Here is a 26719-nt window from a genome sequence, read left to right as displayed (position 1 = left end):
TGAATTTTAGACCACTTGGTCCGATAAGTATTCATATTTATTTGTTTACCATATATAAACCCTGCTACCTCCCAGTAAAACCAGGCTGCTATAGTTAACCTTGTAAGACAACATAAGCAATAAAATCTGACAATTACAAAAATACAGTTCTCCATAAAATATAAAATCCATAAGCAACAATAAAACATCAGCAAGAAAAAAATCCAAAAGCACCAATCGTAAAACCAGAATCTTAACAGGAGTTATTTCAGTATAAAAATAAGTGTTTAGTCTCTTCCTGAAGCAGAGATGAGAAGAACTGACCTGCATTTCAAAGAAGAGGGAATTCCACCAAGAAGTATTCTTACTCTTGTATATTCCAACAGACTCAAGGTCAGACTTCATAATAACTCCTTTGAGGAACACTAGAGCTCCTGATTTGTAGCATGGAGAAAATAGCTTCAAATAGGTAGGACTAAATCCATGGGATAGTGCAACTATTATAAATACATGCCAGTTGCCAAGCACCCGAATTTTGATCATGTGACCATGGAGATATTACAACAGTCGTGTGAGAACTGGTCATAAGTCACTTTTACAGCACCATTGTAATGGTCCCTAAACGAATGGTTGTAAGTCAAGGGCTACCTTTAGAATCTTTCAACCATTGTAAGTAGTTAATAAGGATATTGTGGTTGAGGGCATAGTAATGCTTCTGTGTTGGAAGCACCCAAATGCTTCTGTGGTGAAAGGATTTACCAGTTGCGCAGGGGACGCCCAGTTGGGGATGCCTTTTGCATTCCTGTGAAATTGTCCACCAAAGTGGTACCTATTTATCTGTTTGCGGTCCTCTTGAACTGCTAGGTTGGCAGAAGGTGGAGCGTGTGACGGGAGCTCACCCCACTCCGCGGCAGCAACAGGTCTCGAACTCAAGGCTGCCGATCGTTAGCCTAGCATTCTAACCTCATGAGCTACTGTGCCCCCTAGAGAGTATAGTACTAAAGACTTTTGAGAGATCTAGAGGACAGGGATTGTCACATTTCCCATATTTAAATCCCACCACATACCATTCATGAAAGCAATGAATGCAGTATTTGTGCTCTATCTAGATCCAGATCTAAATCCTGACAGCGGGGTTGTGTCTGTCTGTGTGTGTATCCAGACAAACTGCTTTTCCCAAGGTTCTTTGTAATTACCATCTCACTAGCTTCTCTACCATCTTCCTGCAAAAGAGAAGGTTGATGATAGGGCAACAAGAATCCCAACTGTTGAGTCCTTGAGAGGTAAGGGATGAACCCAGTACCTTCTCCAAGACAGCTGGCGTTTCCGTCCTGCAATAAAGCAATGACCATTTCAAGGCCCTAGTTCTTTGCCTCCTCATCAGTCGCCTGCAGTGGTGGGATTGAAATAATTTAACAACCGGTTCTCTGCCCTAATGATTTCTTCCAACAACCAGTTCACCAAACTGCTCAGAAAGTTAACAACCGGTTCTCCCGAAGTGGTGCGAACTGGCTGAATCCCACCACTGGTCGCCTGTACTTACCAAGTGGGACACAATCGAAGCTCCAAACTGGCATCTGCAATTTATTTATTTTATTTTTTACTCTCATGGTTACAACAGGGACATTTCTCTGAATCAGAAACGGATTTTTGTGCAACAATCCCGAGCCTTAGCGAGTGCTGCCCGAATGGCTGTGTTTTTGCCCAACAGATTTGCCCTTGATTATTTTAACCGTGATTTATTCAATTAACCTAATTTCCGAAGGTTCCCCCTACGCCCGGTAAACCATAAATTAATCACACGGTCGGCTTCACACAACCCTCTGAAACGTGACTCGCTGGCGTGTGTCAGACGAACGCCAGCCTGCCTCAGCCATTGGCTCGGGCGGATCTTCAGCTTCTACCGCAAAGGAAAGTAGATCTGACGTCCGACTGCGTCCTAGGCCTCGGCAGAAGGAATCGAGGTTCTCGCCTCGGCGCGGAGTCCTCCGCTTCTCTAGAGGCCACTGCTGGGTTGGGCGCCAGAGACCGTCGAGATCAGCGGCTCCACCCCGGCCGGAGAGCTGCTGACTGACCCCACCCATCAGCACTGCTGAGCGACTGGAGCGAGGCGAGCTATAGACCCCGGCGGCTGTAGCGGCAAGGCCGGATCGTTCCGGGGGGAAAGAATAAAGGCGCTGGGCCTGGCTGCGCTGAACGATCGGGGCCGGGAGTCGAAGGCAGGATGCTGGCGCTCTTCACGAAGCTGCTGGACTGGTTCCGGGCGCTCTTCTGGAAGGAGGAGATGGAGCTGACCCTGGTGGGGCTGCAGTACTCGGGCAAGACCACCTTCGTCAACGTGATCGCGGTAAGATGCCGGGTGACGGCCGGGCCCGGGGTGGGGTGGGGTGGGGGGAGGTAGCACCGAGCATTCGTCCCCAGGCCGTCCAGATGTGAATAGGTGTAATTGGGACTGCAGCTCTCAAGATTGCCAGCTAGGCCTTCGGATGCCTTGGCTCACAGTGCTGGTGCCGTAATCCCGGGGAGTATTGGGTGGTGGGCACCTCGTTGGGGAACGTCGGTCCCGATGAAGGCAGCTGCCACCTTCTCATGCTTGGGCATCTCTCAGTCTTAGCAGGAGGGAGGCCTCCCTCCGCCCAGGGAAAGAGAAAAGCTCATATTCTTTCAAGGAAAGCCATCTACCCACTTGTCTAATAAGGGGACATTACTGCTTTCCTTTCCTCTTCCCAGTGATGAAATCCTCCCTTTTTCTCTTTCTGCAAAAAAAAAAAAAGGGGGGGGGGGTAGTTGCTCTCCTTTCACGCTATTCTGTCCTTCCAGGATATCAATGGAAATAGCGTATTCAACATGAGCAAAGCCTTTCAGGTCACATTATCCACCACCCCACCCCACCTTCACATAGGTGGTGGTCCTGAGATGCGAAAGAGATCACAAAAAGGAAAAAAAAATGTTGCATTTTGTTTTTATCCTAATACCTCAGTTCTGAATGTTCCCTCTGCATTTGATCTGTTTGATAGTCTTCTGCTTTTGTGGTGCCTGAAATGTATGTTTGAGTAGGTCCCAGAGGGGGGCGGAGGGGGGGTGGCGGCGGCAGAAGGATGCTGTTTCATCTTCTGTGGTGAATGGTAATTTTATCTCCATCTTTCCAAATCAATATGTCAGTTAACACTATGTATGTGCATGCATCTGTGTGTGAGTGATCTTTTATTTTAAGTGAATTTAACATTACAGTAGGATTTGCTGTTGAAATATCTTGGAGGAATACATTTTAAGAAGCTGCTTTGAGGAACCATAACTGTACAGCTGCAGAAAATATCCTTACTCTGGATATTTTGACTTAGTCTGCCTTGCAGGTTTTTTTTCTCCTGCCTCCCTTCTATGCATCTGCAGTAATGGCTTCAAAGTATGCATTTATGGAAAGGGCCAAGGAAGACATTAGAGAGCATATGGGATGGAGAACATTGACCATTGGGAATACTGATAGCAATCCAAAGCTTTCCGTCCTCAGGGCCTCACACGTAGCTGGCCCTGCATATTTATTCCTGCATATTTACACTGTTGTCTGTCAATTGTAAAACTGAACTTCTTTGATCTTATCCTGTTCCTGGGAAGAAAATTAAAGCATGGATCAGATCAGATTCACGTGGCAGCTTTCTCTGAATACTGAGCATTTTAGTTGGTAGAAGTCAGTAGACATGAAGATTGCACTAATATATGTTCCTACTATATTTTCCCATTACTATAGTTTTAATGGAGCCATTTTAAGATGCAGTAGTAGAGACAAGCTTATTGTGCTTTCTTTATTTTAAAAAAATCATGACTGGCATTTTTCTGTTTTGGGGCACAATATTTTAAGTTATATTGTAAATAATTTATTGTAGTGGAATAAATACTGGAAACTCAAATTTAACATGTTTCTAAATTAAAAGTTATATTTTCAGATACTTGATTTTGAATAAAATCTGTGCTCTAGAGTTTATGCTAACTGGGATTCTCTCTTTTGTTACTACTTTGTTTGTTGTGGAAGAATTTGTAATAATTAATACATAATTTCCCAAGATGTTTGATGTTGTTTTCTGAATACTGGAGACCTGAGTGAATAAATTGATAATATGCTAAATAGGAAATTCTGCGAAACATGATGTGCTTTGTTACTGCTCACTAATTCAGCACTGGCTACTGGACAAACCATGGATATGGCAAATAATTAGTGAAGGTCTCTGCCATTGCTTGTTTTGAAGATAGAAACTTGTACCTGCATTTTCTAATGTGCTTGATATTAATTTTCTTTCCTACACTGTCCCAGGCATTAAAAGTCTTATTTTCTTTGAACTTGAAGTTGTGATTCTTGGTGACTTCATCAATATGTCCATGTAGTTTTCTTGTTAATCATATAGAGATGGCTTGCCATTACAATACTTTCTTGAGGAATTTTCTTCATTATCCAATCTACCCTGCAGCTCTGGATTTTCTGATAATGTACCATCCAAGTATTTTGGATATCAAGTTGGATAAGTAATACTATCTATCTGACACCTTAGGATAAGTAAAATACTCATCTCCTTTTATCTCTAAGATAATGAAGAGAAAGAGACAAGTAGTCCTTGACTTATGACACATTATTTTATGACTATTCAGAGTTATGACGGCCTTGGAATGGGTACTTTACATCTTATAAAGCACTTCTGCCCTTCATAAAATGTCACATACCCACATGCACAATCATATGACCAGATTTTTGGCATTTGGCAATTGGCTCACCTTTACGACTGGCCGTGATTTGCATCGCTTTTTCTGGCAAAAAAATCCCCACCCATTCAAGACAATGGATTTGATTTAATAATCACACTGTTCACTTAATGACCATGTTAACAACTGTTGTTATTTGTTTAACGACTGCCCAATGTGGGTGTCTCAATTTAGGACTGCAAAAGAACTTACGATTTCCAGTCCCAATTGTAGTTGTAAATTGAGCATCTTAGTGGATCTTAGAATAATTTTAGTGATTATTCTTGGTGTAAACAAGTGAATTTCTCTGCCCATTAGTAGCTTGATTTAACGAAAGTGAAGAATATTTCCAGGCCTTGTTTGAGATAGATTTGAGCAAAGTCTTTTACTGTCAAGATAAACCCTTTCTAACCAGTTCCTGCAACTTGTCAATTCTTTATATTTTGCCCAGTTATATCAAAGTCAATTCTTAATATTTCCCCAAAACACTTTATTCTTTTCAACCACAGTTAAATTTGTTTATTATGAACCAAGACTTTATCAGTTTGTATTCTGAAATCCTACAATTTTTTTACCTTCTCATTTGTAACCAGTTTTTCATCTCTGTGTTCCCACCAATTTCTCATTACTGGCACGTAATACTTTTTACATATGTTTTACATATATTCCAGTGAATCATTTTGACTGTTTTATTTTGTTCATTACACTCAATTTGTATAATCGTCTTGCATGAACTGAGTTTATGATCTATTGTTTCTTCTGCTTCTTTGAACAATCTGCACTTTGAATCATTTGATTATTTTTCAATTCCGACCTATTTTATTACCCCCTTTTTAATATACAATTTAAGGCAGTGAACATATTTAATACTCTTGCCTCCTATTTCCCCATATGCTAATTCTGTGAGATAGCTTGGGCTGAGAGAGAGTGACAAGATCTCTAATATATATACTAGAACACTTGGTATTTTAACATTTGTTAAATACGTAACTAGTAATAATTTGATTGGAATGTATATCTAGTTGTCTTTAAAAATCTGATGTGGGTGTAATGTGAAATTTCATGTCTTTGTAAGAGGGAACTCATTCATCCCATATGTGAAAGTGTGGATTGAGAAATCTTTGATTCAAGGCACTCCTCCATTAATGTATTGCATAATGTGGCCTTAGTCACATTAGTCTGACTATGTCTCCACCCATATTGTACCAATATTATACTGATACTGATCCACCTTACAGATTTATTGTACAGATTATAAAGAGAATGTATACTAAATGTTTAAAATATTTGTTGTCCAGTAATTTTCTTCCTTGCAAGCAGGTAAGAAAAACAACAGACTGTTGCATTGTATGTCATAGTTATAATCGTGTTAATTTGTGTTAGAGTTACTACTACTACTACTACTATTATCATCATCCATCATCATCATCATCTTATCAGGCAAGCTAGAGCACATTTGCTCTAGCATGATTTTTCTAAACATCATCACCAATACAATAGCCATTTTGCAAATCAGGCTGACTGTCCTTGGACACATGCTCTCTCAAAGTCTTTATCGCAATAGTAACAGACACTTGCGAGCTGCAGACTCTTAAGTGATGCTATATAGAATTTTCCTTTCAATGTATACAATTGCTCTATATATACTTGTGTAAGGGGGGGGGGGGTTAAGGTTAGAGGTTTGTTTAGAAAAAAAAGGAAGTTGTTTCTGAGAGTGTTTTATATTCCAGGGAAATGTAACTGAAAGCATGTTATTTGTGAACATTGTGGCTAGAAAGCAGTCTTTAGGCTGTGTATTGTAGAATTTTTAAAAAATGTTACAAGTAGGACATGAGGATTTTGAGTAGAATTTTAAAATGTTAATTATGATATTAGTAAGGCACTTATAAGTGTATTTTAAGTAAACTTGTTCTGTCTTTTAAAAAGTAGCAAATAAATTATTTTTACAAATAAAAAGAACCTTCATTTTCAGCAAGTCAGGTTTTGCTCTTTGAACATCTGATGTCATTGTGTTTGCTCTCTGATTGTTCAAAGTTTTCCAGGAAAACAGACCGAACAAGTCTTGAATGTCGAATGAGCAGGAAGCTCATTGGTAGAGGGGAAAATTACAGGCTGATTTTTAGGCTAATCTTAAAAATAGTCACATCTGGAAGCACCAGTGTAAAGAAATCCCCCCTTTTCTTTTTTAAAGCAATGTATCCTTGACCTAGGACAGAGTTGGAGCCTGACAGATGTTCAGCTAAGGCAACATCAAATAGGTCTTAGGATAGCTATCATGCACAATACCATATAGGGGCTAAAAGCTTGTGGTGGAAAGTAGATGGTGAAGCTTTTCATAATTATAACCCCTTTCTCCGTGGCTATTTTTGGGGAATAGATGTAACAAACTGGAGAGTCAATTTTGGTTAGGGTAAAACAGAAGATAGTGAGTTCCAGTAACGTCTTAGCCATGAAAGATAGTTAGATGACTTTGGGCCAGTCACTCTCTCTCAGTCCCAGCCACCTCACAGGGTTGTTATTGTGGTAAAAACAGGAGAAGGAAGTTGTGTTGGATATGTTCACCACCTTGAATTATTTGTAAAAATAATGTCAGGATACAAATAAAATAAATATTTTATTTATCACATTTGTATCATACGTTACCTTCAAAAAGTAACTAAAGCATCTGTGCCATCCAGAATCTTGAGATAGAATGATATACAAATTCTATAAATAAATGTTTTTGACTGTCGCTTTATCCTCATAATCCTTGGAGGTAAGTTAAATTGAAGGACAGTGATTGACCTGGCATGTTATACTGTACATTAGCTATAGTTTTTCAGAATTGCCTGAGAACTAAGGAGTAACTTTAAGTTCCTGAAATTTTAAGATGCCTTTTGTCAGAGGCTTACTTTAAAAAATATATCCCTCGAGTGAAGTTTAATTTCATGTGAACAGGTTTTTTTTTCCCTCGTGAATGATTACTTTGTCTTCTTGTAGTTTCGCTGAAACCTGGAAGACCCTTCAACCAGTGGGAGCAATTTGCTTATTTATTTCGGCTTTTGTGCTCCTCTATTTCTGAAGACTCAGCTGCAGATTGGGGATAATAAGGAATAAGGGAAATCTCTTTTGGTCATTGTTGCTATTTCAGTGTCAGGTAAAAAATCATTGGCTACACCCATTTTGCTTTTTTATTTTATTTCCTCTCCTGTTGTGAAGATAGCAGGAGCAAGAGACAGAAGTACCGTCCGAGAATGGATAGAAGCTCACAAATTTGTTTTTCTTTGAATTAGAGCTTTATTTGGGGTAGGAGGAGCTATGTAGATTTTACCTCATGAAAGGCCTGTGTAGGGATGGAAGACTGAAAAATGAGCTTTGCACAGTATCAGTCTTATCAAGTAGGCCGGATAGGAAACATGACCAGATAGCCTAATTCTACTTTATTGTAAAGTTACATTAACAGAATCTTGCAAATCTGAAAAGTACAGTTCTGTCAATTTCCTTTACAGCCTCAGAAACTAAGGAGGATCCCTTCTGAGCCTCTTGCCCTGCCCATTATCCAGCTGTGGGCAGTGCTGTCTCTTACCTGACCCTTCCCTAGACAGCATCTCTTTGCCCCAGCTCCCAGGGTTTTTCTCATATACCATTACAAAAAGGCAGTTTGGCACAGAAATGATGAAAGTATGAAATAGGGGAAAGATTCAGTTTTGAGAAAATGGGACTAATGGTCACGGTGTGGAGAGAAGAATGGAGATAAGAGACAAAGATGAGTGAATATTGCCGGATATATTTACCACCATGAGTTACTTATAAATATGATAAAGCTGGGATAAGAAATCAAAATAAAGCAGGGATAAGGGGAAAGTGTGAAGCCCAGTTTGACTGAAAAACACTGTTTTGAATCATGTAATTTCTTGTCTGAATCATGGTGTCAGCACAGGCATGATACAATTTGGGCCGGCCCATGATCCACTATGGATGCTATGTCTTGTGAATTGGAATGAAATTTGAAGGAAATTGAAAGATGGTTTAAATTTCTACATGGACTTGAAATCATAAGGGTCTTCAACAGTGATTGACATGAAGTTAAAGTGGAATTGTTCCATCCCCTTTATGTTGCTATGATTTCACTGGACGAATTGTTGGGATGCAAATGATACAGTATTGATAATGGTGGTGAAATCACCGTTATGTCTCTAAAAACAGATTTGCTATAGTGGGGATATGTGCTAATTTGCACATAACAAACCTAATACAACCTATAACCTTGTTGAAGAAACAGTCAGTCATTTGATACATAGTAACATTTTAGGTGACTTGCATTGGACAAAATACAGATTTGTAAAATCTAAATCCCAAGATCAGAACTTGGCGTAGAAGATACAGGCTCAAACAAAGAATGTTAAGCTCTAGGATGTTTTACTCCTAAAAGCATTTGAGAAAATTAGCTCTTTTATTTGTGGTAATTGTGATCAGTTGCTGAAAGGAGAAAAAAATTGGTATTAAATAGTTTTAATTTAGTCTTAGATCATGTTCTTTAATTGTAATATGTAATTTGGGATGGATGTAAATGGCAAAAACATGCACTCTTCTCAGTGACGTTGGTGTCATACTGGGGTATAATGTTGCCTTTTGGTTAATGTAACCATCTGATGAAAAAGGGGCAAAACTAGTATTGCTCATGTGCTCATGGAAGAATGCCTGATCTAGATTTTAAATAAATATGTTTAAATGGAATGGAAAATTATTCTATTTTATATATAAATGACCAGTTGGCATATGAAAAATAATAGTAAAGGGAGCTCAGCAGGAAATCCAAGTCTATGCAAGACAAACAAAATCAGCAGTCACTCTTGTATGCAGATTTTTTCAATATTGAGGACTACGTCCTCGATATTTTTAAAATTAAATGGAACTTTTAGAATAACATTTCAAGATAAATGTGAAATTCTGTCTATGCAGTTTAGGCAGAAGGGCCTTAAAGAAAAGAATGATGGTGAGGAGAAAAATGTGTCAGTGTTGTTTTGATATAGTACAGTAATGGTAGATTTTCATGTTTTCTTTCAAGTCATTATTTTAATTATTTTTCAGGTCCTTGTATTATCACTACAATAATTCAAGCAGAAGTTTGTGTCAGGATGTTCCGCATTATGAAGTGGGAAATGATTTCAACATCATTATGCAAGATGTTACAGTTTCTTTGCTTTAACTGACAGGCAACAGATTCTTACTACTTTTTCCAGTATTTTCCAGTATTTAAACTGATTCTTTAGAATGGCAGCAAATACAATTTAGCTTGATCCAAAATGGTCACACTTTAAATACCAAATATATAATATAGCATTAGGAATAAATAAAAAGTTTCCATGTTTTTAAAATTCTAATTTATGGTCATGCTTTCATTTTCTTGTAGAAGAGTCTCTTGCTTGCCTAGTCATTTGAACAAGTTGTACATATTAAGATGGATGATCACAAACCTGACTCCTCTCTCTTGCATTACAGGTAGTCCTCATTTAGCAACCACTGTTGGAATCTACAACATGGTCATTAAGTAAAGCGGTTGCAAAGTGAAACCATAACTGTGCTTATGATCTTACTTCAGCTTTCCTTTATTTTATAAATCTGCAGAGTTTGTAAATGAGAGGATTAGTCATAAAGTTACTTCATCACTGTCATAACTATACATAGCTGCTAAACAAGACAATCAACCTTGCAACTCTCTTTTACCTCAAGTGTAGAGCAGTATTGGCAGAATAATTACACCTCTGGCCAGTGGTGAAATCCTCAAATCGCCACCAGTTCACTGCCTGCGTATGTGTGGTGTGCGCCAAAAGCACGCTGTGCGAGCATGCACAGTGTGCACCAAAAGCACACTGCACGCATGCAGTGCGCACCAAAAGCGCACTGTGTGTGCATGCGCAATGTGCACCAAAGGCACGCTGCATGCGGAAAAAGAAGATTTCCCCAGGTAAGTAGAACGAGGGAGGGAAACAGCTGTGCCGCGCGATTTAGCTTCATGAGAAAGCAGGATTTCCTGCTTTCTAGCGGAGCTAAACCGCGCGGCACAGCAGATCACCAGAAATACTGGGGTTTTTTTTTTACTACCGGTTTGCCCAAACTGGTAGTTTTTATCACTATTGGTTTGTCTGAACTGGAGCGAACTGGTAGCATTTCACCCCTGCCTCTGGCCCTTTAAGATAAGGAAATGTAGCATTTTTATCTTATAAAACTCTTTTTTTTACATAGAGACAAGGCCATGAGGGACTATCCCAAGTCCTTCTAGGATAGCTGTGGATAAGAGGTATTTTCAGCCTAGGAAAACCTGCATACAGGAACGTGTGTCAGAGCATTTTCTATGCTGACTCAGTCTAAAGCCATCAATCTTTTTGCAGAAGAAAAAATCAAAAAGCAAAGCTGAAGATAGCAAATGTAAGCAGACCGGAGGGGGGGGGGAGATGTAAGGGTAGGAAAATAGTGGTTATGCTCAGTCAACTTAGATACTGACAAAGCTGTTTTAATGATCAACAGGAAACTGCACACAGGACTACATAAGCAGCAGCTTGAAAGTCTGCCATATCTTTACAGTAATTTCAATTGAACTCTGCACATATATGATCTCCCAAGTAATTTATTCATGAAGCTATTATTTATGTAAAGACCTCTTCCCCAACAGTGCTATAGCTACCAAAGGAAAGAGGACTTCTTTTTCAGTGAGGAAATTAAAGTGGACAACAATTCTAAATGATTCCACACAATGTTTGTAAGATCACACACATACCCCTCAATAAAATGGAGTAAGGTAAGATAATAAATAACCAAGATAGTCGCTTTTAGTAATGTCTTAGAAAATACAAAGGAGTGTTCTTCAGTCAAATGAAATAATTGCAATCATTTGTTGGGCTTGCCTGTGAAACTTAAAAGGTTGCTTTTGAAACTGTAATTTTAGCAGGCAGGACCAACTAGAATGTTCCTAAGGATATAGAAAATACTGTTGTAACATATAGACAGTCACAGCTATTGGTGGGGAGTGAGAAGAAGGCTGCATCATGAGGGCATGTTCTTAACAAATGGTTAGCAATGCATTTTAACTCTACATTGACAAGAAAATTATGTGTTACTTCTGGTACTGTCTCTCTTCAGTCATGTGTCTACTCATCCTTTTAGATCTGGCAGGAAGGGCATGCTCCAGGTGCTGTCTGTAAAGGAATGTCATTTGTCAGGACCCAGGAAGAGAGTTTTTTCTACCACCTTCTGGAACATCATCCCTTCAGAATTTGAACTTGCCCTGACATTGCTGGCCTTTCACAAGGCATTCAGAGGCTTTGTCCTTGAGCCTAGGGCTCTGATAGCATCAGGACACTCATGTCACGGCTTGTTAGGGTGGTTGCAAGTCTACTTGGCTGCTATTTTTATATCATTTTTGTTGTTTGTAACTTGCTGTTTTTATAGTTTTTATTCTGTTTTAATTGTGAGCCGCCTAGAGTCATGTAGTTGAGATGGAAATTTATAGATGAGCCTATAAATTCATTAACTAAATACATGGAGGGTAGTCTTTGACTTACTACAATTGAGCCTAGAATTACGATCGTACGTTGTTGCAGTCATTAAGTGAGGTGCTCACTTGATCACTTTGCTTAATGACTGCAGTCCTGGTTTTCCCTGTGGTTGTCATTAAGCTACCACTGGGTTGTTAAGTGAAATATGGAGTGCCTAAGAGGGAATAGGATGGCTCTGGGAGAGGTAGAGCAATCCCAGGCCTGTACTGCAGTATCTTCCTGGATCATTTATAGCCCTGCCAGGGCCTCCCTCAATCTCTGAGGAACCTTTGCTTTCTGGTCCACTGGGTCCCATATCCTTGAGCATCCTCCCCATTGTGCCTCACTCCATTGAACTCTTCTTAAGATCATCTTTCCAAAGAGTGTATGGCCAATGCAATTCATGACTTGCCTGGAGAGGCAACTTTGCACCATTTAGGAGGCTGGCACCATTGGTGTGATCTCGTGCAAGAGAGATTCTGAGAGATCATGAGAATGGCAGTTGCAAGGTGGCCTCTCTAAAAGGCTGTATTGATTCTTTTGTTGATTCTCTTTCAGAAAAGCGATCATCAGAAATTACCTGTCCAAAAGAAAATCAGCTGATGCACTATGCAGCCACCTCATTCCATCTACTCCATTTTGGGAATGGCTGCAATGGATCCTGCTTCCAGGATGACAGGAAGTAGTTTTTGTATAGTAAGGCTGCTCACTACATCAACTGATTCTTTTTCAGAAAGGCACTTTCCAAAGATAACCTTTCTGAGAGAGAATTAGCTGGTGCACTATATGGCCTTTTACAGAAGCTGTTTGTCCCATTCCAGAAGCAGGTGCCATTTTGGGAGTGGCTACAATTCATGCTTCACGAGAATTGTGGCTACTCCCAAAATGGTGTCCACTTTCAGGATGGCACAAAAGAAGGCAACCTGGCACACTGCCTGTTCTCTTTCAGAAAAGCAAGGCATGACCGGGAGTGGGGTGAGGGGTGGGCATATATGAATGTGGACCCAGAAGGATGGAAAGGAGGCCAAGGGATCCAGTGGTATGTGATGGAGGTGGAAGATAGGCAGATGGGGGCAGTTGAAGCATCCCTGCAGCTGGTTATAAGGGTGGGGGGGATTGCAAAGCACCCTAATTGTGATCACATAACTGCAGGGGTTTGCAGTGTCTGTAACTTCGGGTACACTTTGTTCACTGCTGTTGTTAAGTTTTTTGCTGAACAAATGGTCTTAGTCGATGACTACCTGTAAATAAAATGTGGGTGTGCCCTATAGCTGCTTTTTGTTCCCAACTTTAATTTTCCCATATAAATTTTGGCAACCAAAAAATTGGAGTGAAATTCCATGTATGGAATGCACATACATTGAAAAAATGTATGGAATGCACAATGAAAACAAGGAAATATTTAATGAATTAATCCTGACACTGCCAAGTCATATTTATTGCTAGGGTTTGTTTGGTTTTATTTATTTATTTTTTTTGTATCCTAACTCTTAGAACTGGATACAGCAGTTTAGACATTTAGACAGATTTAGACATCAACTTACATAGCAGAAATTTTGCTTTGTCAGAGTTAATTTATGATTTGGATTATGGTTTGCAACTACTGTAGTATGTACTGTAGAATGTCATTTTGAATAGTGTACCAAGCAATAGTTAAGCTTTTTTTCTTCTTTGATATGACTAGGAAGTTTTAATATGGCAGAAATTAAATAATTGTTTTTTAAATGTAATTTTTATTAAATAACAAATTGGAAAGAAAAACTATCAAGAAATACAGGTAGTTCTCGATTTAAGATTGTTCGTTCAGAGACAATTTGAAATTACAACAGCACTGAATGAAGGGACTTATAATGTGTAACTGAAGTTATGGCCGCTATAGCACCCCCACAATCGTGAACAAAATTTGGGCACTTGCAATCCACCCACCTTTATAAACAACCAAAGGCACCGCATCTTCTCTTCATCCCACCCTGCTGGGTTCCCAACAACAATCTCAAGGATTCTACCCGCTTCCAAACTGATGCCCACATCTGAGATGGCACCATGCGGCTTCCATGTAGGAAGGCTACACGGCAGATCGACTGTTTTTCAGAAGAGACTGCAGATCAGTACAAAGTTTCCATATTCTAGTGTGCTCTGTATGATGTTAAACTGCAGGTCAAGTGTGGCCTACAGTTTTATAATAAGTCCATCTCTTCCTTTAAAGATCAGTCACTTCCGGAATCATGTCACACAGCCACATGATGAAATGATCCATTCTGCTTCCCTAATCCAAGCTCTGGAGATCTTTAAAAGATAAATGAGGAGAAGGGTATGGAGTCTGGTGGGCTGGGAAGCAAGCTCAAGGCCTGCAGGGATCCGGTAGAGTAGGATGGTGGGGGAGATATGCAGTGGGGATTGGCAGTGTCCCTATGATCGGTTTTAAGTGTGAACAACTGTGGGCCACTGCAGCAGCTGTAACTTTGAGACCAGGTCAAAATTGGGGAGTCTACTGTAACTTTAAATGGCTGCTAAGTGGCTGAAGACTATATGTACGTAGCTGCTTTGGATCCTATTTTAGGCAAAATATGGTAGAAGTGGCTTGCTTCTATTTCCATAAATTTGATTAATTGCAGAATTATATCTGAAGCTGTTTTGCAGTTTGAGTTGATATGAAAAACAATTAATTTCCCTGCAGTCTTTCCCCTGCCTGCAGTAGCCTGAGAGGTGACAGAGCAGCCCTTTCTGTATATGTTCCTCTCTCACATGCTTGTCCTTAGACGACTGCTGTGTAGGATCAAAACAGTAGAATTATCATGGCTGTGCTATTAATTAAGCATTAATTAGACATTTATTGTTCAGTGACATTTCAGTGCCATTCTGTTTTTAATTGCACAGATAAATAATACTTGCTCCCTGTAATTTAAACTAGTACGATAGATATCCTAAGTGTATATTCCTAACATGTTAAACAGATACTTCGTATCTTTATGATTACTAAAGATAAGATTACAATACTATCAGCTAGTTGTAATCTAAGCGGTTGAATTTTCCAGCAACCAGCATTTACAAGTTCCTATCATTTTGGAGACATGTAAAAAAAGGGACAAATTTTCCTGGCCGGTACATAACAAATGGATAAAACTATGTATGAAAACAACACTATAAAAGATATCACTTTAAAAGGTAAATATTATTAAACCAGAGATAAGAGTCCTAAGCGATATCAAGGGCTTGAAAATCTTAGCTACTAAACAGAGAGAAATAGGCAGAGATGACATGAGAAATCTGATATTGTCGGTATCTTCAAGGCATCATTATATCAAGTATTATAAGCATTCTATCCAGATTTGCAAGCATCCTACCAGTACTGCTAAAAATTCCCAGTAACTGGGTATCTGTGAATCTGAAATTAACAGCTGTTAAATTTTTGCAGCTCTGGAAAATCTCAATTTGAGAATTCCATTAAGGGAAATCTATGTCACAGCATATATGGATTGTATAAGCAGATTTGGGAATCCATTGTTGTCTGTTGTCACTGATTCTATGCTAGGATGGTTGTTGTTTATCCTCATGGTTTGATTGGTTATCCTAAATTATTTGTAAAATTATAGATATGTTGATAGGCTTTATATCCTATACTCCTGGAATTCTCATACATATTAAATAAATCTATACACTTTGGAACTATAATAGCATAAATTGATTTCTAAACTTTATTTAAGGTATAAATGAATAGAATAGAATAGAATAGAATAGAATAGAATAGAATAGAATAGAACAGAACAGAACAGAACAGAACAGAACAGAACAGAACAGAACAACAGAACAGAATAGAACTGGAAGGGGTCTTGGTGGTCTTCTAGTCCAGCCCCCTGCTCAAGCAGGAGAACCTATGTATAGGTTAACCAGAGGACAACTGGTAAATTGTCCTCACTGTTAGGAAGTTCTCCTTAATTCCAGGTTGCTTAACCTGGAATTGATTAGTTGTCAACCATTGAATGAATATGAGGAAAACCATGAAGGTCTATCGGTGTCTTCACTCATTTGATCAAGTGCATGTAGATTAGATCAGGGGTCCCCAACCCCCAGGCTGCAGCCCACTACTGGGCCGTGGTCCATCCATTTTTCTAGGAAAGTGGGCACAGTTCCAGACAGCTAAACTGTGTGCTCATACCATCTGATGAATATATGACGCATGTGAATCCCACTGTTATATTTGGAAAAGATGATGATGGAAGCTGTGTCACATTTGTCACTATAGATAGCAAACCTCATTTTGGAAGTGTCCATTGTAATACATAGAAATAAAAATATGTTGCATTTCTGTAGCATGGCTGTATCTCTGTTACAGCTAGCTGCAGCTTTATGGAGCTTGCCAGTATCCAGGTATATTTTACTTCTGTACAATTTGCTGAGCATGCTTTTATTTTGGTATCATCTGCATGCCAAGGATAAATCATCAAGACATATGAATAGGTTGTGATAACTCTTGAATTATGGAAGTTGCTTTGCCTGATTAAATTTGGGGTATAATATACTGTATTTTTGGCTACTACTCAGTAACTCATGCAAGGAAGGCAGGCTAGTCCTTTGGCTTCCGATTCCCATAAACCTTAGCAATCTTGATGAATGAAAAAGGGCTGTGAAAATTGTAATCCAAAAAACTGGGCACAGGTGTCTTGACTCTTTCTAGTGCTGAAAGACAGTATACAATGTAATATTTTCATTTTCTTTTGTGTCCTGATTTAACTGCTGTGGCATTTTGACATTTGGTTTTATATTTCTTCTTTTTATTTTCTGTGTGCTTTGAACCATTGGATTGGGCTATAAAAATCAAACAACATATATTCATCATACATTTTTTAAGTTCCTTTAAAATGGTCTTTGGCTAGAATTACAAATAAATGGTTCAAATGAATAGTTTTATATGACCTTAGGTTTCTAATTGGGCTAAACTGTATACGATACAATAGTTAGGCAGCTATTTTAATCATAAACAGTCATAAACAGTTGAATTGCTACTGGAATGTAGCAATACCTGCTGGTATAAAATTTTGTTATAGCTAATGCATAATGCTGTTGCCTTTGGGCAACAGAATTCACTGAATTAACCTGGACTATTAATTTTCTAAAAGCCTGAAACAATACCGAAATATTTAAAACATATAATTTTTTCTAGTTTATGGAAGTTAATTATGCACTTGTATTTTTGTCTTTTATTGGAAAAAACTAAAAATTTGGATTTATTGTAATTAATGACCAGTTGTTCCTCTTTACAATAGGATGCCAAGGTTCTTAAATCTCTACTCTCAAATGTATGATAGACAATGTTACATGGAATATACCCACACATTGAAGTAATACATGATCTAAAATATATAAAATGTTTTGGTTCAGGATGGCTACTCCACTGCTTAGTTCTCCAGTGCTAATTGTGTGTGTGTATGTGTTTGCATACACTCCCCCTCCCCACTCACACACACACACACACTAAGAACTCAAGATCTCAAGAGGAATAGTGTCTAATTTTTTCCTTAAACCTTTCTCTATCTCTTATCCTTCCTCTGTTGGGGCTCTTCTTTGAGGGAGGCTGAAGTTTTGAACAATAGTACATTTAAATAATTGAGATGCACATTTCTGTAAATTCAGGTCCCAGTGGTTATCTGTCATCTAATCATATTCTTAATCTCTCTTTTTCTCTTTTGCTGTCAGGTAAATTCTCAGTACTTACATAATTATTTAATAGCAAGAAAAATTGTCAGGTACTTTTTCCAATTCAGTGAAATGTTTCTAAGCTATTGCAAAACAAATGCTAGAGTCATTTTTTTTTTTGTTCCTCTGATTTATAGAAGCCCCATGAATTCTGGCTCAAGGCTTTTGCATTATGATTAGCCTGGGAAACAAACTACCATAAATACATGTCAAGGATGAATGGATTTCAGTGGGGACTTTGTCACTATTGCTTGATTGGTTCAATCACTTTTTGAACTCTGAGCTGTGAAGGTGTCTTATGTGTTACAGTAAATTCAGTCACTGAACTCTTAACTGACTGGGTTAAATAACTATTTTCAATCGTAATTATATAAATCACATATAAAGTAAACAATGCATTATTGCTTATAAACTAGAGAGTCTGAATTCACATGTTATACTAACCCAAAGAAAAATGCACACTACTTTATGATTAGCGAATGTGTGAATATGTCAGTCATATTCTACACTGTAACAATATACTAGAAAGGCAACTTTTTGGATATATCAAAAGATAGGAATGCAAGTGGTAATAGTGTTGCGTTAAAGCCTTCAGTAGTCAGCTACTGTACCTAGTCTAATTGTGTACATGTTGCTGATGCTGAAGGAAATCAGATTATGTTGAGGAAACATTCAAGTCTCTGATGAGACCATGGATCTTTTTATTATTAAGTCTTAGATTTTAAAGAGCCATTCTTGCTTATCACATGTATTGTTCCTCCAAGAAATAGGGTTAATAGTGTTGTAAAGATCTAGTAGCTTCTCTTAAAAACAGTTTAAGAGCCCTGCTCTCCTCTAAACATCCTCAGGTTTGCTCCCAGCTCTATAGCCCAGTTTATTTATTAGATTGATATTCCTGCTTTCATTCAGGAGCTCAAGGCAATATACTGCTGATCCTTCTTTCAGTTTTACCACAAAGCAATAAACCTATGAGGAGGTAGGGTGGGTTGAGAGACAGTGACTGGTTCAAAGTCATCCAGTAACCTTCTCTAGCTAAGTTGTCTGAAATTTGAGTCTTCCATCTTCCTAGTTTAGCATTTCAACCATTGTAGCACACTGGATTGGGGAAGATAATCTTAAATTTTCACTTAGTGTCTTTCAAATATATTTTGAATACTTGCTTATCTCCTCTGTTAGGAATATCATCATAATAAAAATTATCTAGTGTGCAGTATTGATTATCTGTTTTAGAAAAAAAACATTGGACAGAAAAACAAGGATATGTGAGTCTATTGCTTAAATAAAATCTTACCATTGTTGGAAAAACAAGGTCTAGAGTAGCATATTGCATTAAATCCCAGTGCAGTGTGAGCTGGTTGGCCTATTGAAGCATGTAGCTTTTGAGCAGTCTATTATTATCTCTCTGGCAAGATCAGGATATGCCTTTTAAAATGAAAAGCTGAGGGAGAAAACACAGAGATTGAGAATCATGGAAGATTTGCTGATGTGCCAAATCTTTAAAAGCCAGAGGCTAAAAGCTCTCCATTTTAAAAATCAGAATTAGATAAATTCATTGCTGACACTTAGATATACTCGCAAGATTCTTAAATCTCTGCTGCCAAATTTAAAATGATAAATGTTTAAATGCTGGTCATTTTAAAATGGTAAATTATTGAAAGAAAAGAGCAATGGATAGATAAAATTAATTTCTAAGGTTATTCTGAGACAAATGTTGCAAGATATAGGGAACACAACAAATCCAGGACAACTGAAGATACAATAAGCGAAAAACCCTTATCTTTCATCTGAAATTGTTCAGTTTTCATACTTTGGGGATTCCAGTGTACATAATACATGTTTATATGCTTTTTTCCCTTTTGTCAAGATAAAATCACAATAATAAATAATAAGCAGATTGTAATAAATTCTATTCTACTTAACAAATGACAATTTACTATTACTAAAATACTATGTTTTGTGCTATATTTTATCTGTGGATTTGTAGTTGATTTCTATCGGATAAACAATTGAGATCCATAAAATACTTCCAGTTATCATTTTCAAATAGGCTGCAGTCTGATACTGATTGTATTTTGTACACTTTCTAATATCCAACATGGAAATGAAAGTTAAGTTTACATTACTATACATCTTATGAGTATTAGTTGCAATTTTAATTATATTTGTATGCTAACTAGACTGTATAGCAGCAATAGCATAACAGTTATTTTTGTTAATTAAGGACACCAAGTGCTACATACTAGGTATTACAATGAACACCTGGGGTACCAATGGGATTCACTCAGTCTACTTGAGAATTGTCTATGGTCTATCCATATAGATAGGCGGTGTAGCTTTTACTTCAGGTCTTTGAGACTGCTTCTTCTCCTCTTTCTCCTCCCCATTACTTTATTTCCTGGATGGGATTGTTGTTTGATCAAGATGCTTGACTATCTGAAAAAAAAGTAGCAGTCATTCTTATGCTATCTAGGAATTAAGATCGCTTCAGTCTCTGATTTCTATTATATCTTTCCGTGTTATAAGGATGAGGCTGCAGTAGCTAAATAGAAAGACACTTCTAACAATCTTTTTTAAAAATTTTATTTAGTCTGGACAGTTCAACGAAGATATGATCCCAACAGTGGGCTTCAACATGAGAAAAATCACCAAGGGAAATGTAACTATAAAGGTAAGATACAAAACATCTTAACTAAATTTCAGACATAGTGTTTGGGATACTCTAGATCAGCGGTCACCAACTGGTGGTCTGTGGACCACTGGTGGGCCGTGAGAAATTTTGGTGGTCCACAGAAAAATTATTTGCATTTTTAATATTGCATTAAATCAGGGGTTCTCAAACTAAGGCCCCTGGGACGGATACATGCAATGAATGTTTGTGTGGTGCAGAGAGTCCCCTTTGAGGTCTTTTTGTGTGGGTCGAAGGGGGGCAGAAATTCCGACTTGGGGTCTGCTTCGGCCTCCTGGTGTGGTGTTTTGACACCACACCAGGAGGGAAGTGCTGCTGATGTGGAGGGAAGTGCTGCTGATGGCGAAGAGCCGGAGGACCTTGTTTCAGTGGGATTGCATCATGGATGAAATTGGTTGACCATCTCAGCCCGCTGAACCTCCAGGTGCCGGTACCTGGCTTTGCACTCCTGCAGGTCTTCCCTCTGCTTGGAAAGCATATGCTTGTAGTCCTCAGTGAGGTGCTTCTGCTTAGCCTCCTTCTTGGTCAGATCCAATTTGAACTGAGTTGTTTTGCCAATTCTTTCTCATGGTGGCTGCTTAGCTCCAACAACTGCTTCCTGTTGGGGCCCTAAGGAGCCCGGGTGGGGAGGCAAGGAGTTGGCCATGCCCACCCAGTCACATGACCACGTAGCCACGTCCACCCAACCGGCCATTAGGCAGATCATATTAGTGGTCCACAGGATTTAAAATTATGAATTTAGTGGTCCCTAAGGTCTGAAGGGTTGGTGACCCCTGCTCTAGATCATGGCTGTCACACTCACATCGTTACAGTGGCGTCACGTGATGTATAGGGAGTGTTTTCCCCTTCGCTAAACCGGGCATGGGCATGGCCAGTGCGTGATGCATCTGGCCCGCGGCCCGGGAGTTTGACAGCCCTGTTCTAGATTGTAGCCATCCAGGCAGATTAAGAAATTAAATTGAATTAACAGGAATTAAAATTTATCTTCTTTCAGTATGTAAAATCATACTGAAATAAGATGACTCTCTTGATGCTCTGATAGATGTTGATGAAAATTGATTTGGAGGAGATTGGGAGGTGTGTTATGAAGACGAAGCTGCATTTTTTAGAGGACTATACAACTGGAACCTTTCTGTAGATGAAGGCAGGTTGACTTCTTAAAGCTGGACAGGACCATAGGAGGGAATGTTACTAAAATGCTGGGCTACTTTCAGTTGGAGGAAGTGGGTTTTCAGAGTACGGTGGTTTTAGTACTTGTTACAGATTATTTATGGTCCATATTAATCTCAGAGACTGCAGCATGAGTGCTGTATCCTGTTTTTGAGTTCCCAACTCTAGAGTATAGGGAGATCAGCTAAAATAAGGGCAGATTGATTGACATTTATTTATTAAGGCAAATTTTTCTGTAGATTATGTAGATTTTTTATCCAGCTTTTAAGGAAAAAAAAGGGATTTCAGTGGGAATTTGAAAAGGAGTGTCAGCAACATATCAATAGTTGGTATAGACTTATTACAATGATGAGAAAAAAATATGAGTGTGTTAATTTAGTGCACATATCTCCTATCATTTCAATCTTTTTTGATATATATTTAATGCATATTAATAGTTTGAAGTATGAAGAGTTTTGCATGTTTTATGAATGTGAGAATGTTTCTTGGTTGGATGTAGAATTGCAGCTGAAGAATCCATTTTCTGGGCTATCTTGGTAATCCTCCAGCTTTATTTTGCTTAGCTATAAATGAATATGGTCGATGAAGTAAGTGGGGAGAATTGTATCATATAAATGCACTTAGGAAAATAGAATATGCATGTAGAGTATGGCGTATGCAAGTTATGGATAAATTAATTTGTAAAGCCTCATATCCTCCTCTTTTCTCATCCTTTTTGCTTCTCTCTCCGTATAGCTTTGGGACATTGGAGGTCAACCCCGTTTTCGTAGCATGTGGGAGAGGTATTGCCGTGGTGTCAGTGCAATAGTGTAAGTAATTCTTGTTTGCATACTAAGGGTATGGTAAGTAAGATGTGCTTGATGCTTCCCTATAGAGGGGCAGGAATAATACACAAAGAAGGATGGAAACCTGCAATTAGTTCTACCTCTTTAACAATAGTATGGCTAAGTGCAAGTTAGGCATCATAACAAACGTCTGCCTCCCCTTTTCACAGCTGTGGATAGGGGACTTTCCCCTGATTTGTTCAATATGCTAGTTGTGCCCTTTTCTAGACCATGCATCTCTTCTCATAGTCACTCAGGTTGTCCCAAAGGTGCTTTTTCAAGAGGCAACTGGACTTTCTGGTTTTTCTTTGAAGATGTTTTGCTTCTTCATCTAAGAAGTGAAATCTTGGATGAGAAGCAAAATGTCTTGAAAGAAACACCAAAAAGTCAGTCAGTCAGTCAGTCAGTCAGTCAGTCAGTCAGTCAGTCAGTCAGTCAGTCAGTCAGTCAGTCAGTCTGTCTGTCTGTCTGTCTGTCTGTCTGTCTGTCTGTCTGTCTGTCTGTCTGTCTATCTATCTATCTATCTATCTATCTATCTATCTATCTATCTATCTATCTATCTATCTATCTATTTGATTTATATGCCGCCTTTCTCCGGAGACTCAGAGCGGCTTACAATGCATTAAGCAATAGCCTTCATACTTTTGTATATACCTGCATAGTAGGGCTTCCCCCCCCCCAAAGCGGTGTTCTTTTTTATACAAAGTCAGCTTATTGCCCCCACAAACCGGGTTCTCATTTTACCTACCTCGAAAGGATGGAAGGCTGAGTCAACCTTGAGCTTGGTGAGAATTGAACTTGCAGTAATTGCAGGCAGCTGGTGCTATTTAACAGCACTTTAGTCTGCTGTGCCACCAAGGCTCTTGAAAAGCATCTTTGGGACAACCATGACCTGGATGACTGAGAATCTCCATGGACAGTCTCTCAGGTTCTAGTCACCTCACATGTAAACAATTGCAATGCACTCAATATGGCACCACCCCTGGAAGACAGCTTGGAAATTGCTGAATATGGTGGAGCAGATAGTTATGGAGGCATTTTTGTATATCTGTGTAATACCTTTGCTGCACAGACTGCACTGATTACCAGGAAACTTCTGGATACAATTCAAGGTACCTATAAAGAGGCTGAATGACAGATTGTGTCAGCGTGTTCAGGAAGATCTGACAAAATAGGCATGCTGCAAGACATTAAAATAATGTCTTAGACGGACTTAGGCATCATGCCCTTCAGGTTTAAATCATCTCAACCATGCCATTGTTTAAAACAGCCCTTGGAGATCTAGCCTTTCTTCTAAGCACTAGGTCAGGAAATGTGTCTATTGTGGGAATTTAATGTATTGTTAAGTTTGGTTACCTTACCTGACCATGGATTGTAATATTCTGTTTGTATTGTATTAATTGTTTTATGTAATGTGTTGCACAGAGTTGCTATGAGTTAAGTGGCCTAGAAATCTGATTAATAAATGAGTACATAAATCAGAAACTCTGTTCAGAAGCAAAATTTGTCAGCTTGTGATTTATCTTCTGCTGTGTTTCACAGTTATAGCATGAGATCAATAACCAGGCCTTGTTTCTTGATGCAAGGGTTTTCTTATGCTACAAGTGCTTTATTGGCCCACAACAACAGTCATCCAAAATAATTTAATCTTTGTCTTTAATTATTTTAAGTCTTTAATTATTTATTGTGTTGCATCTATTTGTGAAACTAAGTTACATTGGCTATTATGTCCAGTGTAGCAGAAACTAGAGATCCAGTCATCCAGAAATTCAGATGATTTTTTTTTTTTTCTGAAGAAAACACAAAATTGATTCAGACTTCACATGTATAGGTAGTTCTCAGGTGAAACCATTCATTCAGCTACCATTCAAACTTACAATGATGCTTAATGAATGGTAGTTATAACTGATCCTCAAAAGTTCTGGTCATTGCAGGACTCCTGCGATCCTCTGATCAAAATTTGGGGACATAAAAGTGTGGTGCTATCTGTCAATGGCTGAGGCTGGAGAAGTGGCAGCGGCTCCCCAGGTGAAGGTGATGGCTGTGCAGGAGATTCTGTTTGGAATTGTGGTAATGGAGGGATGATGACATCTAGGAGTCACAGTGTGCACTCTGCAGTTTTTGTTGTAAGAGCTTCTAAAGGACCAGCTTACAGGCTTCAGTGAGGGAAAGAGCAAATCCAGCACTGATAAACCCTTTGCTCACTTTTGGCCCAGGACTTCTAGAGGACTGTTCTGCGGAGGCATCATGATTCCTCAGGGACACTGCCAGGGATGGGTGGCTGAAGGCAGGGCAACCAGAAGGCCAGAGATGGGAGAAGGTTGGCAAGAAGGGGAGTTGAAGGACACACTGTGGTTGTAAATGTGGATGGACTGCCAAGCGCCTGAAGTTTGATCACGTGACAGTTCTCCCCCCCTCCCCCCACGTCAAGCTGTACAGACAAGGTATACTGTATTTTTTGGAGTATAAGACGCACCTTTTTCCCTCTTAAAAGGGGGTGAAAATTTAGGTGCGTCTTATACACCGAATGTAGCCCCACCCTCCCACTGGTCCCCACCCTTTGGCCTCTGCCTCACAGCAATTTACCTCCTTGCAGCAAGCAGCAAGAAGAAACAGTCCGTTTCAGCTTCAGCCTAATTAGCACAAACTGATTGTCCTTTGGATCGGCCTCCCAACTCTCAGCTGTTTCAAGCTGCAGCGATTGCCATTGTCTATTGCTGTGAGGGCCTCTGCTGCTTGCTTCAAGGAGGTAAATTTCTGGAAGCAGATTTTTTTTCCTTGTGTTAATCAAGCTATGCTGAAAATGAAAATGAAAGTAAAGCAGGCTGTTGGCTGCAACGAGGCAAAATTGCTGGGAGGCAGAGGCAGATTTCTTTTTCTTGTTTTCCTCACCAAAAAAGGTAGGTGTGTCTTATACTCTGGAGCGTCTTATACTCCAAAAAATACGGTAACTGCTATTTGTCAAGCACCATCATAACTTTAAATGGTTGCTGAATGAGTGATCATTAAGTGAGGACTACTTACATTCCACCTCCCATATCAACTATTTTTTAATGTCTTTTCTGCAAGCAAATTCTGTTTAATGTCGAGATATTTTGAGCGAATTAGATGATACTAATGTTGAAAATGTCCCTCTGTCCTTTGCACTAGTTGCATGCTTAATAATAATAGACTTTGGAATAATATAAGACTCTGTCCTTAAATCTTTAAAGTCTCATTCTGATAAAACTTTGGTGAATTTTTCTCATTTATATTCATAGTGATATCTATTGACACACCACAGAGGCATCAAGAAGTAGAATAAAGACATAACATTATAACATTGTGCATGTTATGGTGACATATATCACATATAGTGAATAATATTTTTGACATTACTTCCTCTACTTCATGGATATTTTGACACACCAATACAAAGGGGTGATTTGTGCTCTTTATAGGACAATATTTTTTATGGAATCATAATATTGAACTCTTAAGCGCCCATAATTCAGAATATCCTTGTAACCATTGGATATATTTTCTCATCTTTACTGTCTCATGTGTCATGCATAAGGAAACCACTTTTGTATTGGAATACTTTGATACAAAGAGTTGCGTATATTCTCTATGCTGCAGAAGAGAAACTTCTTCAGGCTTCTATTTAATTCAAGATCTGATGATAGGTTATAGGGCCAAGTTCTTACAGGCCACTGCAGATTTTACCATTTCAGAAAAGTTCTTTTGTTTTGTTCCTTTTAATGCTACTTTTCATAAAACCTCATTGATTCTTATGGTATGTGGGCAGAATCACTTTAATCTATTCTGCTTTTTTGGAGCAAGTAGCTAATATTCTCCTTTTTGAGACTCAGAACAGTCAAAGCTTCTCAAATTCTTCACTTCGGACCACTCAAGCATTTCTGGAACTCTTTACAGCCTACTTTTTTTAACCGTGCTAGAATCTCTATCAACACCAGCACTGTATTGTATTGTAATAATCAAAAATTGTATGGCAGAATAAATAGATCTTTCCTGTGACATGTTACCCAATGCCTTTAACTAGAAACACTGTGCCAGGGAGTTGTGATTTTTCTCCAGATTATATTTTCAAAAGGTATACTTTGTTCTAGTTTCTACATCATATT

General features: G+C 38.7%; 1 protein-coding gene across 1 annotated transcript in view; it reads left to right on the top strand.

Moving 5' to 3' along the window:
• The first annotated feature begins 2005 nt into the window (after positions 1–2005).
• ARL8A (ARF like GTPase 8A) overlaps positions 2006–26719 on the top strand; it is a 39391-nt gene continuing 14677 nt past the window's right edge. The window contains exons 1-3 of the mRNA XM_070941603.1: positions 2006–2326; positions 20503–20583; positions 22507–22580. Coding sequence (XP_070797704.1) covers positions 2204–2326; positions 20503–20583; positions 22507–22580 — 278 coding nt within the window. The 5' untranslated portion in view covers positions 2006–2203. The remainder of the gene's footprint in view (positions 2327–20502; positions 20584–22506; positions 22581–26719) is intronic.

The sequence above is a fragment of the Pituophis catenifer genome, unplaced genomic scaffold (genome assembly GCF_029215685.1).
Source record: "Pituophis catenifer annectens isolate HBS135680 unplaced genomic scaffold, rPitCat1.0.hap2 SCAF_3, whole genome shotgun sequence".
Classification (NCBI taxonomy): Eukaryota; Metazoa; Chordata; class Lepidosauria; order Squamata; family Colubridae; genus Pituophis; species Pituophis catenifer.
Note: the sequence above shows the minus strand (reverse complement) of the source record. Positions and strands in the feature narration are given on the sequence as shown.